Here is a 20196-nt window from a genome sequence, read left to right as displayed (position 1 = left end):
GCCAAATAAAAGTATTTTGCTGGAGAGAAAAAAGTAGAACTTTTAAGAGTGCTTTGCTGAAATTTTTATGTTCCTCTTGGAAAGTACAATAGGAATAGTATGAGCCTGGAAAGAATAAGGTTCTCGACAAGCCATGAAACAGCTGAAGGAAAAGGCTTAAGTTTAAAGAGAATGGGTACAGAGGAGCCCCACTGTTGATTCATAGATGAAAAATGACGTGCATATGTTATATTACCCCTGAGATGCCCTGTTCTCAAGTTATTTAAATGGTTGGCATTACAGTTTCAGCTCTTGGTTCACTAAGGGAGACTAAGTAAGACTTACAGCAGTTGAGTTAAGACTCTAGGAGCCAGATGGTCCCTCGTGCCCTATTTACTACATATCTTTCATTTTGTGCTAAACAGTACCCCAGTTGCCTAAAAGAGTTTATAAGGCCCTGCTAAGGTATGCTTTTGCCAGAAACACTGAGCTGTGGTGAACAGGCTCTTTCTTCTGTTCTTCATTATACTGCATCCATTCTGGGTGATGGTGACAAGAACTAAAGCCGTCTCACTCTCTTTCCCCAGCTACAGAGGGCTATATCTTGCATTAATAAGGTGTGGTATTTCTACACCTGAAGCTACTCTGCTTATTTTCAGGATCAACATTTTAGGGATGGATCCCCTAAGCACTCCTTTTGACAATGAGTTCTACAATGGCCTCTGTGACAGGGTTCGGGATGGAAACACCTTGACATACTACCGCAGACCCTGGAATGTGGCTTCTTTGGCCTATGAAGTAAGTCTCCTCAGAAGACAGCATAACTGTGAAGTTTTTGGCTGAAGAGTTACTTCAATAAATTTAATGATATATGATGGGAAAAATTTAGTACACTGAAGATTTCATGTAAAGATAAGACTCATTTTAAAAGGAGCTTGATCTCTTTAGAAAATACACAGGGGTCCACAATCTTCAGTAACACTTACCTAATAATGTAATTTTGGCAAATACATAGACTCAGTAAAACAAATTATCTAAGACCCTGAGATAAATAAAAATTAAACTAATGCCGTTTGAAGTGGGGATTACACTGCTTCCATGCTATTTGAGTTTTTTCTTAGCCTGCCAATGAAAACCCAAATTTACATTTGTTTTCCTTCAATATTCCCCTTCATAGAGCCTGATTTACTAATGTAAGTGGCTATTTTCACTTACCTCAAACACTTCTAGCTTTTTTGAAACTATTTCTGAAAAGTTATTTTTATACTACACATTGCCATTTCAAACTTAGAACTTTCCTTAAAGTCACATAAATTTTCTAGAACTATACACAGACTGGATCTTTGTTTAAAGAATTAATATTATCACCTTTAGAGAGACCTTCTTTGGTCCAAAGAAGATATAATAAAGATTAATAATTAACTTAGTCTCAAACAAAACCAAAAACCAAACCCATTGCCATCGAGTTGATTCCGACACATAGCGACCCTATAGTAACCCTATAGGACAGAATAGAACTGCCCCATATGGTTTCCAAGGAGTGCCTGGTGGATTTGAACTGCTGACCTTTTGGTTAGCAGCTGAACTCTTAACTACTACCAAAATGGTTTCCTTGTCTCAAACAGGAGCTACAGTAATCTTTTTCTTGAATGACCCCTTTGGCGAAGAAGATTCATAATGTCTGCTTAATTCAGTTATTTATTAAAAAAATTCTTTATTATTGTCAGTCCCACCAGTGTATGTGTATATACATTGTCATTGCTGTTAGGTGCCGTTGAGTCGGTTCCAACTTCTAGCAACCCTATGTGCAACAGAAGGAAACACTACCTAGTCCTGCGCCATCCTCACAATATTGCTATGTTTGAGCCAGGAGTGGATTAACCAGTAAGCAAGGTATGCATGGGCTTCCAGTAAGCAAGGTACACACAGGGTTAATTGTGTTTACTTACCTTTGATGTGGTGAAAAACAGGTGAAATTGTGTACTACAGATTAGTAAGTAAGCACAAGTAAGGCTGAGCGTACATTGCTTATTGGGTAATCTGTCCTGGTTTGAGCCCATTGTTGCAGCAACTGTGTCAATCCATCTTGTTGAGGGTCTTCCTCTTTTCTGCTGACCCTCTACTTTGCCAAGCAGGATGTCCTTCTCCAGAGACTGGTCCCTCCTGATAACATGGCCAAAGTACATGAGACAAAGTCTTGCCATCCTCACTTCTAAGGAACATTCTGGTTGTACTTCTTTCAAAACAGATTTGTTCTATCTTCTGGCAGTATATATGTGTGTGTGTGCATGTGTGTATATATATATATTTAAATAAGTATAGTTAACGTCACTTTTGTTTGTAACAATATTATAAATCAGCCCTATACATTGCAGCCTGAAATGATTCCACTCTTCTGAAACTGACTGGCAATTTTTTGGCATGTGACCACATTGTCATATTTCTTATACCTATAAGTTCAGAAAGGAATCAGTTTCCCACAAATCTCAGGGAACATTTTGGGTTGTTTATATTTCCCCATTACCAACACCAAACTCAATATATACTGTTTCCATCCCAAACCCTGTCACAGGTTAGGTGAGGTGTTCAGCAAATTTTTGTTGGATAAGTTAATTATTCAAATCTTGTTTTAGTTATTAATTGGAAATAATTTAACTGCCTTTTATTTTTTGAAAGAATTCTATTGGTCCACTATTACATAGGAATATGCCTTAATAATGACATCTTACTCTAATACACTCATACTCTCTCATGTCATATCCCTCCTCTCCAGTGGGGATCTGACTCTAGAACCATGCTATATAGGACATAATCCCAGCTCTGCCCCTTATGTATGTATATAAGTTAAAACATGTAAAACACTCAGAAAGTTTCTGGCACATAGAAAGCGCTCAGTAAAAATTAACTATTATTCTTTTTTAGAATATAATTAGTAAGAGACTTAGCTAAATTAAATACATAATTAGTGGTTAAGTAATAGGTCAAATTTTAAGTCAGAAGTAATGACCAAGAACACCCAGAGCCTGCAAATATGAAAAAAATTTTAAAAAGATGATTACATTTACAAATTAGGTCCTTTCCTACTTATTTTTCTTTGCTTCTCTTTTCACTTTTCTTGTTGAAAGTAATGATTCGTCAGCCTAAATCAGATTTACCAGCACCAGTTGCCTTCGAGTCGATTCTGACTCATGGGTTAGTTCTCCTTAAACCTAGGTCTCCATGAAAATGTAAGATTTAGGAAATGAACAAAAGTTTGCAACATGCACCCAGATTATAATCATTCTTTCCATGCCAAATCCTGTCAAAGTCCTGGGTGATTTCTATATCATGTGAACTGCCAATTATTTCTTGTTGCCTCAGTAACTTCCTAGATCCATTCCACTACAGCTACTCACATTTCCACCTATAAAATTGACCTTGTCTTCATCAGAACTGTGCTGCCTCTGAAATCTGAAAACCTGAAAAATCCAGCCTTTAATCCTTTGACTCACCATAACTGTCTAATATCTCAGCTGTTACCCTCACTTGTGCCCACTAACCTGTTCTTAAACCTCATCAAGACCTCCAGTTTCTTGGCGTCTACTTTTCTCCCAATCTATCTTGCTCTTCCCATCTTCAGTTCTTCCCTCTTTCCAGTCCAGATCTATTTTGACCACTCTTGCCAGTATTATCAAAGTTCTTGCTTTCCATTCTTTCTATAATCCAGAAAAACTCCAACTTTGGATGAACCCTATTATTTTTATGCCCACTTCTAAACATATGTTGCTGAGCACTGTAAAGAAAATCACGCTAACACAAAGATGGGTGACATAATAGCCTCAATAGGTCCTCCATGCTGATCAGTAGGTCTACAACATCCTCCCTAGGCTGCATTTCTTTCCAGTTTTCACAGGGGCAGTTTAAAGCTCAAGCCCCTTACCTTACAATCCTGAGCTCAGCTTACAGATGGCATTAGTTACAACTCGACAGAGAATACAAAGGCAAAAATTTCCTCAACTGTTTCTTCCACTTATGTACAAACTTGTCCCTTAGTCCATCTTTAAATCTTTGTGTTTCGTCTCACTAGAAAGCTTACCTTTCCATTCCATACTCCTGTCTCCTCAGATAGCTTACTAGTCATTCTCGTAAACCTTTATTTAACCTCTCCCATCCATTCCCCAACCTTTTTCATATACTTTCCCCAAAGTCCATCCCAAGCTCCTTTTTGACTCCTTGTACTTGAGATAGCCCTTGAATATTGATTCCCGGAGTTCCTATCTTGTTTCACTAATCTCTCTCTACATATTTTCCTTGAGTCATTTTATTCCCTTCTCACTTTAGTTTTTACCTCTGTCCTGAGGCTTTATAAATCTTATATTGCAAGCCCACATCTCTCTCTGAGCTAGGTCTCTGTGTAATAAATTGTCCGCCATCATCACCGTCAATAAGCCCAAAGCTGAATTCTCATCTTACTCACAGTTTCCCAAGCTTGCTCCTTGTGCATGAGTTCTCTACCTTGGTAAATGGGAATAATATCTACCTGACATCAAACTCAAAACCTGGAAACCTTCCTGAAGATTTCCTCTAAAGACCCACCTCTCTCAAAGCCCACAATATGCAACCAATCTCCAAGTGTGATTATTATAATGTCTTTTAAATCGGCCTCCTAGTCTCCATTCCTACTGCTGCTCCCTTAGGCTCCCATCGTCTTATTTGGGCTACTATGACAGTCTTCTTACCAGTTTATAAACTCTAGTTTTACCGAACTTCAATCCATTCCCCACATTGCAATGTAAAGACAAATAAATCAGATCATATCACTCTGCTGCTTAAATTTGCTGAATGTCTCCTTGTAGCCTATAGAAAGGAGCCCTGTGGCACAGGGGTTAAATTGCTTGGCTGCTAACCAAAAGTTTTGCAGTTTGAACCTACCAGCTGCTCCATGGGAGAAAGATGTGACAGTCTGCTTCTATAAAGGTTTATAGCCTTGGAAACGCTGTGGGGTCGCTATGAGTCAGAATCGACTCGACGGCAGTGGGTTTGGTTTTTGGTTTTTTTTTAGTCTATAGAATAGCAATCAAGCTTCTTGGCAGAGAGTACAGGGTCATTCCTGATCTGTTGATTGCCAGTTTACCTTCAGCTTTCTCCTCTGATCCTTTGTCTTGGTTAGGTTCCGCTCCTGTAAATGAACACAATACCCTTTGATTTCCTCCCTGTTTTGGTACTTATTTTGCTGTATTATACATATTCTTAAGGAGCCCTGGTGGCACAATTTAAGTGTTTGGGTGCTAACCTAAAGGTCTGTGGTTTGAACCCACCCAGCAGCTCTGCAGGAGACAAGACCTGGCGATCTGTTCCCATGAAGATTGCAGCCTAAGAAACCTTATAGGGCAGTTCCACTCTGTCCTGTATGGTCACTATGAGTCAGAATTGACTCCATGGCTCACAACCACAACAACATACATATTCTCAGTTGATTTCTACTCATCTTATTTACCTTGGAATCTTGAGAAACTAACAGTGTAGGTGCTAAATAAATGTTTATTGAATTAATAAGTACATGCTAGAACATTAAAACTCTTTTAAAAAAAGTTAATGATTTTAATGATGGCAAGAAACTGTAATCAGTAGACACATAATTGGAGTTGCCATTAAAGTTGACAGCAAAACTGCAAACAGAGGATTAATTAACTGCTTGTTCTACTGGCAACTTGAGCTCATTTAGGAAACCTAGCAGAGTAAAGATAAAGTTTATTATACATACTGGTTGGTTGGTTGCTTGGCTTGTTGTATGATGATATTTCCGAAGAGGTAAATATGTCGACAGTCCTTACAGAAACTGTTCTTTTGAAAAATATTGATACTTATACCCATCAAGTCAATTCTGACTCACAGCAACTCTATAGGACAGAGTATAACTGCCCCATAGGGTTTCCAAGGAGCAGCTGGTGGATTCAAACTGCCGACATTTTCGTTAGTGGCTGAACACTTAACCACTGCATCACCAGGGCTCCTAAAAAATACTAGGATCAACAAATTAACTCATATGGATTCAAATCCTGATGGTTCACATATGCCACATTAAGTAACTTGGGCATAATCCTGAGTCATTGAGGAGAGCAACACATCAGAGCTTCATTTTAGATTCTCTTTGTGTTTTGTGAAGATGAATTTCAAAGGCACAAGACCAGAGGGAATGAGAATGGAAGGAGGCTGTTTTATGGTCCAAGAAGGAGATGATAAAAGACTAAACTGGGTCAGTAATAGCAGACATAGAGAGGAAGAGATGAAATGTAGCATATTTAAGAACTAAGAATTTGGCTATGGATGGAAAACTGTATTGCATATGCTCAATTGCCCAGCTTCTGAATTCAGACTTCCTGGTTTGAATTCTGATGTTTCTCCACTTACCATCCATGTACTTTAGGCAACTTACTTATCTTCCCTGATAAGTATTTTCTTTTTATAAAATGGGTGATGATAGTACATACTTCATAGCATTCTTGGAAAGATTAATGAGTAAGTACATGCAAACTGTTTAGAACAGTGTCTGGTACAAAGTAAACTCTAAATAGATGGACTATGTTGAGAGAGGAAGTACAAGGAGACCCCCAGTGGACGATAAGCCACCAAAAGAGATCTGGGCAGTGGGGTGGGTGAGAAACCTACCAAAAGAAGAGGCCTTCCTAAAAAAGTGAGGCTTAAGCAAAGCCTTGAAATAGAATTAACCAGGCCAAGGTGTGTAGAATGTGTGCGAGTGTGTGTGAGTGTGAGAAAGAGTGTGAATGCATGGAGTGTGTGAGAGTGTGTATGTGTGTGAGTATATGCGATGTGTGTGAGTGTTATGGAAGGATTGGGGGTGAGGGCCGAGGGAACATTTCAGAAAGTAAAAGCAGCCTAAAGGGCCCCTGCACCGTGAAGAAGTATGGGCCATAGAAAAACAGAAAGGTGCATAGGTGACTGGAGCACAGTCAGGGAGAGAGAAACTCAGGATAAGTCTAGTTTGGATTATATCTTAAAGGCAGTGGGAAGACATCAAAACATTTTAAGCAGGGAGGTGACATGGTACGGTTTTCTCTTCCCCTTTAGGGTGAATACTTTTCCAGCACGCCTTGTTCTAAAGATAACTACATACATTTTAGTCTTCCCCACTGGACAGCAACTTTAGGTTTCCCTCACAGCAAAATTACCCAGTCCATGTTACTGATCCAATCCATGCCACTGCCTGAAGAACAAATCTCTCCTTCCCAGACAACAGTTACATCTATTTCGGGGGACCCCTGGAAAGGGAGCTGAAGTGCTGAGAATTAATAACCTCCCATTGATACCTGGAGTCCTTGAGTGGTGCAAACGGTTAAGCACTTGACTACTAACTAAAAGATTGGTGGTTCAAACCCACCCAGAGGCACCTCAGAAGAAAGCCCTGGTGATCTGCTTGGTCACAGCCATGAAAAACCTATGGAGTGCAGTTCTACTCTCTGCCCACTTGGAATCAACTTGACAGCAATTGGCTTTTTTTTTTTTTTTGGTTTTCATTGATACTGGACAATAGCTACACTGGCAAAGAATATTTTAATTGAAAGTTTGAATTTTTATCTAGTTTATTTTTGTTTTTAATGCAAAATGCATGTGGCGAAAAGAAAAAAGAAAAGTTCACTAGCACAAAAGGTTACGCATGGAAAAGTCAGTCTCCTTTGTACTACTCTTGATGCCCATTTTCCCTTCTCAAGGGAAAACACTCTCTGGGGTCTTTTGGGAGCCCTAGTGGTGCAGTGGTTAAGAGCTCGGCTGCTAACCAAAGGTTGACAGTTCAAATCCTCCAGCTACTCCTTGGAAATCTTATGGGGCGGTTCTACTCTGTCCTATAAGGTCGCTATAAGTCAGAAACTACTCAACAGCAACGGTTTACTTGGGTCTTTTGACCATTTTTCCAGCAATTTTCTATGCACAGATAAGCATTTCTTTCTTTGACAAGCAGTAGAGTGTAAAGGTGAGAAGAACCATTTTTGAAGCCAGACATCCCAGGGACAAGTTCTGGCTCTTTAACCTATATGAGTTAACACATGTAAAATAATTAAAAAGTGCCTATAAACCTTCAGTAAGTGTTGGTTTTATTATTTGTTTGTTTAAGCTGTATATGTGTCCTGTAACTTGTTTTTTTAATTATTAATAGAGATGTTATCTTTTGAAAACTAGTTATATCGTAAGCCCTTCCTGTGCATTACCTCACTGACTCCTCACAACAACCTTTGAGCTAGGTAAGATGAGTGTCCCTGTTTTACAGATTAGGACTCTTAGGCACAGAGAGATTATTGTGTAATGTTCTCCAAATCACGGAGCCTGGAAATGGTGGAGCCGGGATTTGAACTCCAGCAGTTTGACTCCAGAGCCTTCACTCCTAACTCTTTTGCTAAGCTCCCTTTCAAAGGATTGTTTAAATTTTTGGTTTGTTTCTGTTCTTTTAATTTGTGTGTGTGTGTGTGTTGTTATTGTTGTTGTTTTTAACAATACTTTTTTATTGTTTTCAGGTCAAAGCCGATAAAAATTTCAGAATCGAGCATTTTGAAGAACATTTTCAAGCATTCACAAGTATCATTGAAGAGAAGACAAAAAATTTTAATGCAGATTTCTCTCTAAAATTCACACCCACTGAAGCTAATAAAAAGGATAAAAATGAAGCTAACGAACATGCTAACAGAATAGACTCTCAAAGTCATGAAGATAAAGGAAAAAGGTTTCGGTTTAGTTATTCCAAAAATGAAACTTACCAACTATTTTTGTTATATTCTTCACTAAAGGTAAGACCAGATGCTTCATATAAAGAATATACTGGCATATGTTTCAAACTAACCAAACTCCTTCATTTAAGTTTAAAAGTCTAGAACAGATAGAAGTCGGAGCGAAAATAACACTCAACAAATCCTCAAATATGTGGTTAGAATGGCAGGAAGAAGAATGTTACACGGAGAAAAATCTGATGGGAGGTTTGGTTGCAGTAAGTGGGTCAGATGTTTGGTGGTAGTGAGCAAAGACCAAGTGTAATAAGAATTCAGAGCATACTTTTTTAATTAATATTGTAGTAACACACTGTTTGATTTACACTTCATCAGAATTAACAACGAATTCTGTAATTCATTGCAATGCCTTAGAATGCCACCATTTACCTACTACAAAGTGTGTCTCTAAAGTAATGATGCCATGAAATTGTACACGTTACCCATGAAATTGGCCTACTTACTTTGTCACCCTGCCTTTAATTTGAGACTTTGAAAATGCGTTTGTTTTTTAACATTTAAGTCAGGTTTAGAAATTTCTTTCACCATCTTTGGAAGAAATTTAAAATATACTTTTTGTAATCAGCATGATGCTGGTTAAATGCTCATTCTTCCTTTTCTAACTCCACGTTCACCTATTAACCTTACCCTGCTTAAAAACAATGGATATTATTGCTGATGTCAGATGGGTCTTGGCTAACAGCAGAGAATACCAGAAAGATGTTTACCTGTGTTTTATTGATTATGCAAAGGCATTCAATTGCGTGGATCATAACAAATTACAGATAACATTGTGAAGGATGGGCGTTCCGGAACACTTACTTGTGCTCATGAGGAACTTGTACATAGATCAAGAGGCAGTCATTCAAACAGAACAAGGGGACACTTGGTAGTTTAAAGTCAGGAAAGGTGTGGGTTGGGGTTGTATTCTTTTACCGTACTTATTCAATCTGCATGCTGAGCAAATAATCCGACAAGCTGGACTATATGAAGAAGAATGCAGCATTAGGATTGGAGGAAGGCTCATTAACAACCTGCGATATGCAGATGACACAACCTCACTTGCAGAAAGTGAAGAGGACTTGAAGCACTGATGAAGATCAACGACCACAGCCTTCCGTATGGATTACATCTCAACATAAAGAAAACAAGAATCCTCACAACTGGACCAATAAGCAACATCATGATAAATGGAGAAAAGATTGAGATTCTCAAGGATTTCATTTTACCTGGATCCACAATCAACACCCATGGAAGCAGCAGTCAAGAAATCAAAAGATGCATTGAATTGGGCAAATCTGCTGCAAGAGACCTCTTTTAAGTGTTGAAAAACAAAGATGTCACTTTGAGCACTAAAGTGCACCTGAACCAAACCACAGTGTTTTTTCAATTGCCTCATATGCATACAAAAGCTGGACAATGAATAAGCAAGACCAAAAAAGAATTGACACCTTTGAATTGCAGTGTTGGTGAAGAATACTGAATATACCATGCACTGCCAAAAACGAACAAATCTGTCTTGGAAGACCACAGCCAGAATTCTCCTTAGAAGCAAGTATGGCGAGACTTCGTCTCATGTGCTTTGGACATCGTATCAGGAGGTATCCGTCCCTGGAGAAGGACATCATGCTTGGTAAAGTAGAGGGTCAGTGAAAAAGAGGAAGACCTTCAACAAGATGGACTGACACAGTTGCTGGAACGATGGGCTCAAGCATAGCAATGATTGTGGGGATGGTGTAGGACCTGGCAGTGTTTTGTTCTGTTGTGCGTAGTTTCACTATGAGTCGGAAACAACTCGAAGGCACCTAACAACAACAACACTTGAGAAGAGATTATGGGTATTAAAAGTAAAAGCAAGGAATCGTGTTAGAAAGCTATTTCAGGAATCCAGGTAAAAGATGATGGTGGTCATACAGGACAGTTGTAAGAGTCCAGGTCCAAGGTTTTCGGTCTGAACAACCAGACAAAGAAGGCTTCAGGTACAGCACGTTTGGAGAAGAAGATCAGGATTTAAGCTTTAATTATGTAAAGTTTGAGATGTCTATTAGACATTCAGCTGGCAATGTCAGCTAAGAAGTTTTAGTTATGAGTCTGGAGTATGGGAAAGAGATTTGGACTTGAGCTATAAATCTAGGAATTGTTACCATATACTTGTTGCCATAGAGTCAATTCTGATTCATAGCAACCCTATAGGACAGAGTAGAACTGCCCCATACGGTTTCCAAGGAGCAGCTGGTGGATTTGAACTGTCAGCCTTTGGGCTAGCAGCCTAGCTCTTAACTACTGAGCCACCAGAGCTCCTGTTACCATATAGATGTTACTTAAAGCTATGGGTCCACAAGTGAAGTTAATGTAGATAGAAAAGAGAAGGAGACCAAACTGGGGGAACTTCAACATGAAAAAGCCTGGGGAAAGAGGAAGAACTAGCAAAGGAAACGAAGAGGAAGTGGCCGATGTAGTTTCCTTTAACCTTGCTATTCAAAATATGCTTGATGGACCAGTTGTATCAAATCTCTGGGAAGCTAGCATCTCAGACTTCACCTCAGATCTACTGAATCAGAATTGCCTTTTAACAAAATTCCCTAGGTGAATTGTTTGCCTTTTACAGTTTGAGAAGCACTACCATAGAAGATAAGAGAAGAAACTGTATCAAGGAGAAAGGAATGATGGACTGTGTGAAGCATGCTAATATGTCAAAGAAGATTGGCTTTAACATTATGAAGATCCTGGGTGACCTTGACAAGAGCAGTTTTGTTGGAGTAGTGGGGGTCAAAGTATGATTGGATTGGATTTAAGAGAAAATAAGACGAGAGGAATAGGAAATGGCCAGCATAGAAAACTCTTTCACGGAATTATGGTACTATGGGGACAAAGAACTGGGAAGCAGCTAGTGGGACAAGTGAGGTCAAGAGATTTTTTTTTTTAATGGAATTAAAAATAGCATATTTGGATGGAAATGATCCATGATCTACCTTTTAAATAAATTGAGCCAAATAACATCACATGTCTTTCTGCCTCCAAACCCAAAGATACACCTCCTATTTTAGCAATCAATGAAAAGAAATTCAAATATGCTGATCTTTAAAACTCCATTGACAATTATTATGAAAGACAGCAGATGGAGATCTCACATGACTCCTCATATATAGAGTAAGTTCCATTAAGATGTTTTGTCAGTGGCTGAGAAGTTAAGCCATGCCGTGGGAACAACAGTGCTTCAAGAGTACCATTAGAACATTTGGTATGATGTTCATATACACCAAGATATATCTTTAAAAAAATAAAATGTTTTAAACTCCCACACAATCAACATATGTTAACCACAGCCACTGCAGGATCATTTCAAATAATCCATCTACAAAAACCATGGATGTTTGTTGCAATTTTGTTTTGTCTCAGACAGTTTATCGCACTGAATCACATAATTCTCTGTCACTGCCCCAGTGTTCTCTTGGATATTTAAGACATCATCTCTGGGAACATTTAACTATTGAGTTGTTTAGGTTGGCTTGAGATCCATGTCTTACAATATTGTCTGTCCTATGGACTTTCAGTACTGATGCTACCACACACTGCTTGTGTGATTTTTGAGCTAATAAAACATTGGGTCACAGTTTCTTCATCTGAAAAATAAGAAGATTGTTGTTGTTTTTAGGTGCCATCGAGCCGATTTTCAATTCACAGCATCTCATGGGACAGAGTAGTACTGTCTCATAGGGTTTTGTAGGCTATAATCTTTACAGTAGCAGATTGCCAGTTCTTTCTCCTAAAGAGTCTCTGGGTGGCTTCGAACCACCAACTTTTCAGTTAGCAGCTGAGCGCTTAACCGTTGCTCCACCAGGCCTCCTTATATAGGGCTTTATGTATAATGTCTACATTTCCTTCCATTGTTAACATTTTAAAAATCAACTTAGATGTAATTTACATACAATACAATGTAAGTGTACAGCTCCATGCATTTTGATCATTGTATATACTTTTATAACCACCTCCTCAAACAAAATACAGAACATTTCCATCATCCCAGAAAATTCCCTCATGCCCCTTTGTAATCAATTCCCCAACTCTTGAGAGACAACTACCAAGAAAATTTCCCTCACCATAGCTGAGTTTTGCTTGTTCTAGGAACTTACTAAATGGAATCATACAGTATATACTCCTCTACATCTGGCTTCTTTCACTCAGCATAATATTTTTGAGATTCATTTATGTTGTTGCATGTATCAGCAGTGTGTTCCTTTTTATTGCTGACTAGTATTCTATTATATGAAAAGACTACAATTTGTTTGTTGAGTCGCCTGTTGATGAATATTTGAGTCATTTCCAGTTTTAAACTATCCTGACTAAAGCTTCTGTGAAATTCTTATACAGGTCTTTTTGTGAACAATGTTTTATTGATCTTGATCTTAGGCAAATACATAGAAGTGGAATTGTTGGTTATGGGGTAGCTGTGCATTTAACTTTATAAAAGACTGCCTAACAGTTCTCCAAAGTGGTTATAACATTTTTTTACTCTCTCACCAGCAATGTATGAGAATTTGAGTTGCTGCAAATCCTCATCAGCACTTGGAATTGATAGTATTTCAATTTTAGTCATTCTCCGGGGTTGAAGTGGTATCTCACGGTCAATGCTTAAAAATTTATTGCCTGTGGAAATTCTAAATTTTGAGATTTTTTAAAATTTGAAATAATGACAATAAAACTCATATTTCTCTTCTTCTTTTGCTCTTCAACAAAGGAAAAAATGTTTCTGCATGTGAAAGGAACGATTCAGGTGGGAAGATTTGTGATGAGAAATCGGCGTGGCATGCTGACAACAACTTTTGTGGATGACGTAAAAGCTCTGCCAACTAACTATGAAAAGGGGGAATATTTTGCATTTTTGGAAACCTATGGAACCCACTACAGTAGCTCTGGGTCTCTAGGGGGAATCTATGAACTAATATACGTTTTGGATAAAGCCTCCATGAGGGAGAAAGGTATGCCTAGAAAAAGTGCCATTTTGACCAATCATCTTTCCTTTCCCTAACTTCTTTAACTGGTTAAAGCTTTAGAACAAAGAGCTCTGTTATGTGCTCCTTTGAGAGAAGAACTCTCTTTCTGTGCTTGGGCCCCTAAAACCCCATCTAACAGCAAACTGACTTCCATAATGGACAAAATGACTAGGTTACGCACTGTTCAGTAGCATTACTGAGAAATGACCCCAAAGTATATCGTGGTTTAGTATCTATTGTATGGTGGTGCTGCTTTTAGTGAAATACTATGTAAAAAAGAAAGAAGATACAAGAGAACTAATTTACGTATTTCTTAATCAGTAGACTGGTTCATTACATATCTGACAATTATATTAATCTTCCAAAGTATTCTGCAGTATTGGAAAGGAAACACTGTTCTAAATTTTCTTTTGGTGGTGGGGTTTGGGGGAAGCAATATTAGCACTATAAGAGTCTGACCTCCTAAGACAAGGGTGGAAAATTCGTATTATCTCATGTGACAATTCAGATCAATTGGCAGTGGTTGAATTGGGTCCGTGTTGAGTAGGCTTCTGGACACATTTAAAGTCACAGGAAAAAGGGCCCTGGTTGATCAGCAAATGTCTGCCTTGGGTATAGGATTGGCCTGTATGCTACATAATTACCATCCAGGCCTAAAAACTGCGTCTAAGCCCCTTAAGAGTAAACTGGCTTCAAAGTGACTATGTTAATCATTTTTAATCATGTGTTTTGTGAGCAACTATGGCTAGCTATAATTAGCCTTTAAGGAAGTGATAGATACCAGCATATCTCCCCACTCTGCCTTCGAACCTTTTGGGTGTATTTCGTAGGGATGGAAATATTGCCCAAAAAACATTTCCATAGCTATTCCTCCATAGCCTATGGCTATATCAAGTGAAGAGTGGGATGTGGCCCTAATCTTAAAGCCTGATGCTGTCTCCACATTCAGTTAACACTTTATGGATGCAACAAACATGACATGGCCAGAGCCAACCACAGCCAAATCTCACTGTGGAACCCTAAGTCTTGTCTTGGGCCAGTTAGAAGCCTTGCCAGGGAGATCACAATATGAGATTGCTTGGCTCACAGTGCCTCACAGGGTTATATCTACAGCATAGTGAGGTCACTATGAGCTGGTGGACTATACTGATAGAGCTATCACATAGGGGCACAAGGAGATTTCCTGTTGAGTAACTTGACAGGTCAGAAGAAGAGGGCTCAAGCAAGGATGATCAAAACACAAAGAACCCCTCAGGCAAAAAGTTGTTTTGGTGAGAGAGCCCTATGGCTGAAATCTTTAATCCTAAACAGTTCAGAGCTACTCACTTAAATCTATTTACCTTTTGGCTGTAGAGACAAGAAAGGTAGGTCAGTCTCAGTGCCTTTGATGAGGAAGTCATCTTTCTCACTTCTCCAGTACCTGAGGATCAAGGTATTGGACTTGGGATGTCCAAGGGTCCATGGCTGAGGCAGAGAATCTAAGCCCTTTGAAGGTGCCCTAGGTATTTTTCACTTTTATCTTTGGAATCAGAGTCCTCATCCTTCTTACGTTAAGGTTTGAAATCTAGAATTTTGAATTTCTCACATTGTCTTCCATTTTTCTCTTCCCTCTTTCCTTCTCCCTGAAAATTTTACCTGGTAATTCTCAAGTTCTCACTATTTGTGGGTGCACAAGAAATATTTGTTGAATGAATAAATGCCAAAATGCTTCCAGATCTATTCTTCTAAATCTCACTGTGGAACTCTGTGATTGATTTAATGTCTCCCTTTCCTTTTTCAGAATGCATGTTAGCTTCCAGGACATATAACCACATATCTCTATGTGTGTATGTATATGTGTGTGTGAGTGATCTGAAATGAAAAATAACAGCAAAAATGGGCATGGTTGACAAGCTGAAGCCTGGGCTGTTTATCCCTAGAATAAAGGAATTATTCCTTCTTTTAGGTATAGGAATAGAAATAAATGATAGACTTTAAGTAAATGTTAGAATTTCTCTTCCTAATAACTATTTGGGGCATCCACATACCACAGTGTGTCAGCTTCCAAGATTGATATCTACTAAATAGCATTTATAAGACCAACAAAGTTGTCATATATATAATACAATTGCCCAAAGTCATGAATCAGCTAACTAAATGATGAACTGAGTCTTCCAAAGAGGATCAGGAGATGTTGGTGCATCCCATGACCAAATTATGAAGTCAGTATACCGAAGTGCCTAAAAGCCAGACAACTCTGGGTTCCAATCCCTACCTGGCTAGTTACTAGCTGAGTACCATCAGCAAGTTACTTACCTGCTCTGCAATTCTGTGTCCTCATCAGTAAAGTGAAGATAATAATAGTACCTACCTTATAAGATCAATGTGAGAATTAAATTAGTTAATACATACAAATGTTTAGAATGATGCTGGACATGTAATGAGTATTCAGTAAATATTAGATATTACGGTCCTCCCTCTGGAGACCTTGGTCAACACAAATGGTTAAGCGCTCAACTACTTACCAAAAGGTTGTTGGTACGAATCCACCCAGAGGCATCTTGGAAGAAAGTCCTGATAATCTGCTTCCAAAAGGTCACAGCCTTGAAAACTGCAGTTCTACTCTGCACACATAGGGTCACCATGAATAGGAATCAACTTGACAGCAACTGGTTTGTTGTTTGGGTTTGTGTATATGGTATTAGAAAGTATAAGACTGTACTGTAACCCTTGTAGTCTGAGCTCTATCCCTTTTAACCAAGTGGAAAATTTAGTATTTTCTTTGCCATTAAGTTGACAAGTTAATAAAGTTAAAAGGAAGCCACTGAATTCTAATACAAGAAAAGGGAAGGCAGATATGACCCTGCATTTGAGTTCAGTAATGATATCTAGAATTCCAAATAAGTATGTTTCTTACAAAATACCAAAATTGTGATTTATTTGAATGTGATGTTGACACATGTCATCTAATAATTTTCAAATATATTAAACAGATGTTGAAATAAGAGATATACAGAGATGCCTCGGGTTTAATCTGGATTTGTCTATAAATCGTGGCGCTGAAATCACAGTAAAAATTAATAAAAAGGATTGTTTAAAGAGGGGTGAAGGTAGACTTGGTAAGTATGGCCTAACTTTTTAGGTTAAAAAAAAGAGGGTATAAATGTGCACCGCCATCTCATTATCAGCCCTCTGTGTTGTCTATTCTCTTTATTTAAAAAACTAACGGTGCTGAAAAACTATTTTATCTGTGTGGTGGTTTCCATAGCACTATACACACCAAGGAGCTCTGGTAGCACAGTGGTTAAGAGCTTGGCTGCTAATCAAAAGGTCGGCAGTTTGAATCCACCAGCCACTCCCTGGAAACCCTATGGGGCAGTTCTACTCTGTCCTAAAGGGTCACTGTGAGTCAGCGTCAACTCGATGGCAATGGGTTTGGTTTGGTTTTTATACCCACCAACAGTCTGGGGCCATGTAATTTCATTAGTACACTAATTTGCAGACCGTGCAGTGCACAAGTCTACAGGGTACCATCCACACTGTAGTCAGTGTAGATTTGTGTATTTGTCATCGCAATGGTAGAAGGTCAAGGGTAGAAACTATCCTGAGGAAAAGTCTCCTTTTTTCCTCTAATTTTTGTGAAGGTTCTGAATGGACTAGTAGCAGTGCTGTCCATCAAAAAAGGAGAAGGCCAAAAGCATCTACCCAACCTAACCTCCCACCTGCCTTGACATCCCTAATCCATCCTTGACATTAAATCAGTGCATAACCTTTTCTTAAATACAAATAACTTTGATACAAGTACTACTTTCAGTTGTTAATCCTTAGCAGATTTACAATAATGAGGTAGTGGTGTAGTTCTCAACTTTTACTCTAATCAGAACTACCTGAGTAAATTTTTGAAAATACAGATACCTGGCATCCATCCTTAAAGAGTTGACCGATAGAAGGAAGGCAGTTGCCAGGAGGGAGAAACCTGGGCATTGATATTTTTAAAACATACCCACCACTAATGCGTGGCCACCATTGGAAACCACTGACAAAACGAAAAGAAAACCGAACTTGCCATCAAATGTCCTAATTTCCATAGTTGGCCCTTAACTGTGTAAATTTGTGCTATTCCCTCCATCCTTCTGAGCCTCAGTTTTCTCATCCACAAAAATGAGGAAGGATAGACAAAAATCATCCTGAAATTCCTTTCCAGTTTTAAAAATTCTCAACTCTAAAAGCTTCACAAGAGTTTATTAAAAGTGGGTTCAGTCTGGAGAGGGGGACTGACGGGGATGGATAGGGATTTGGGGTGAAAAGAAATCTCACCTTTTGCTTTATTCTTTTTTGTACTCTTTCTTTTATAATGTTACATTATTTAAAAATGTATAACAAGCCTATGCAAAATATAATTATGAAGGTAAATCTGTAATAAAAAATTCATAGTACAGCCAAAAGCCATGTCTGTCCATATGTGCATGTATATATGTGTTGGGATTTGAATTATCAATGTATCTATAGTGCCCATATCATTTTTACTTAAAAAAAAATAATGACGGAATTCTTCAGTTGGCTAGATAAATATGGCCATCAAGCTCTGGTGTGGTAAAAATTGCCCTTATAGATTTGGTGTGAAAAAATTATACAATGTTTATAATTCAAATTCAATAAATACACAGGGGCTCAATAAATGTTTATCGAACATGATCTTGATGGCTGATCACACACTTACAAATGCTTCACTTATGTTTCCCTTTTCTCAGTAAACATCACTAGTGATAACCTCATAGATGATGTTATTTCACTCATACGAGGAGGAACCAGAAAATACGCCTTTGAACTGAAAGAAAAGCTTCTCAAAGGAGCCAAGACAATTGACGTGACTGACTTTGTAAATTGGGCTGATTCTCTAAATGATGCTCCGGTGCTCATAAGCATGAAAGTAAGGAATGTTTATTTCCAAGTAGGAGATTATGTCATTTTCTTATAAAATGGCAGATTTGGTTCAGATGAACAATTAACATCATCTGGAGGAGAGGGTGGAGCATTCAAACACACTCCTATCTCACCCCTGGAAAGTAGGGTGGCATAGAAAAAAGGGTGGAGTGGGGGGTCAGACCAACCTGGGTTAAGTTCCTGTCCCTCACTAGATTGTGACATTCTCCGACTTCTTCAACATTTGATTCTCTGGGGTTCAGTATTTATCCTGAAGAGTCAGTAAGATCGCTCATATAGAGCCCGTAGTACAAACCGGCACAAAAACAGTACTCAGGAATTGTGAGTTCCCTTCCATCTGCCCTTGGTTCTCCCTTCCCTTCACGTGGCATCACGCTACCTCTTCAGACACAGGAGAATCTTGTTTATTAAGAGTTTTTATGCAAAGGAGGGAGTCCCTGAGTGGTGTAAATGGTTACACACTCAGTTAATAACCGAAAGGTTAGAGGGTCTAGTCCACACTGAGGCACCTCTGAAGAGAGGCCTGGAGATCTACTTCTGAAAGAGCACAGCCACTGAAAACCCTATGGAGTGCAGTTCTACTCTGAAACACATGGGGTCGCAATGAGTGGGAACTGACCAGACAGCAACTGGTATATCTGGTATACAAAGGAATCCATAAGATCTCTAAGGGAAATCCATAGGGTGTCTAAGAAAATAAGACTAAGGGGTGAGTATTATTCATATGGTCAGGAAATTCCTTCCTTTTTGTATTTTGATTATAACAGTCTTCAGCTTTAAATCCTTTGGCAATTCATTCTAGTGCTTATTCTTAGGGGGAACACTGAATTATAATTGTAAAGACACAAATGTCAATGTTTTCTAGCCTCATCTTTCTCTCTCCCAACTAAAAAGGGTATGTTTTTCTTTACTCCTTCTTTCGTTCCTGATATAGTTAGAAAAATTTTTTTCCACTTCCTTTTCTGTCCTTCAGTTTTCCCTGTATGTTTCACAATTTTCTTACCCCAGGCTAAATTTATCTCTGAGCTCCTAACTTCTGTTTAACTCACTTGAGTTACAGACAAGTTGTCTTTTTCGATAGTACCAGTTAGTGTAGAATTTTGTTTCTTCATTCTCTGTTGTCTTTAAAGAATGAGTAAAGCCTCCAGAACTCCCTTAGAGCTCAGAAAGTTAATAATAGTTATAGAAATATAGCTATTCATAGATATGCTAACATATTTATGACACTTTAAATACTTTGTCCAAAAATGGGACAAAGAGGGAGGAAAAAACTTGCCAAATAAGCAGGTTCATAAATTAAAATCAGAAAACACTCTTATTTTGTTCAATTTAAATCTTATTTCAGGTTCATTATCTTGAACTCACTGAAATAAGTCTATGTAGGAATATCTTAACTAAGGAAAGAATTGATTATTTAGGTGGATATTCACATTCAGATAGACACCTAAAGTAGCTTATCGTCTCATCTCTGCAAACCAAGTTCAACTGTTCTGAACTGTATGGATGCTAGGGTTTTCTCTGAAGAGGTCTTAATTTTATATATATAT

The 20196-nt window shown here is 38.4% G+C and overlaps 1 protein-coding gene across 1 annotated transcript in view; it reads left to right on the top strand.

Moving 5' to 3' along the window:
• Positions 1 to 20196, top strand: part of C9 (complement C9) — an 80898-nt gene that overhangs the window by 35931 nt on the left and 24771 nt on the right. Inside the window, 5 exon segments of the mRNA XM_023742019.1 lie at positions 639 to 777; positions 8487 to 8756; positions 13471 to 13711; positions 16699 to 16824; positions 18457 to 18635. Of these exon segments, the coding sequence (XP_023597787.1) occupies positions 639 to 777; positions 8487 to 8756; positions 13471 to 13711; positions 16699 to 16824; positions 18457 to 18635 (955 nt within the window).

This window comes from Trichechus manatus, unplaced genomic scaffold (assembly GCF_000243295.1).
Source record: "Trichechus manatus latirostris isolate Lorelei unplaced genomic scaffold, TriManLat1.0 scaffold00197, whole genome shotgun sequence".
In the NCBI taxonomy this organism is placed as follows: Eukaryota; Metazoa; Chordata; class Mammalia; order Sirenia; family Trichechidae; genus Trichechus; species Trichechus manatus.
This window is presented reverse-complemented; position numbering and strand designations above follow the sequence as displayed.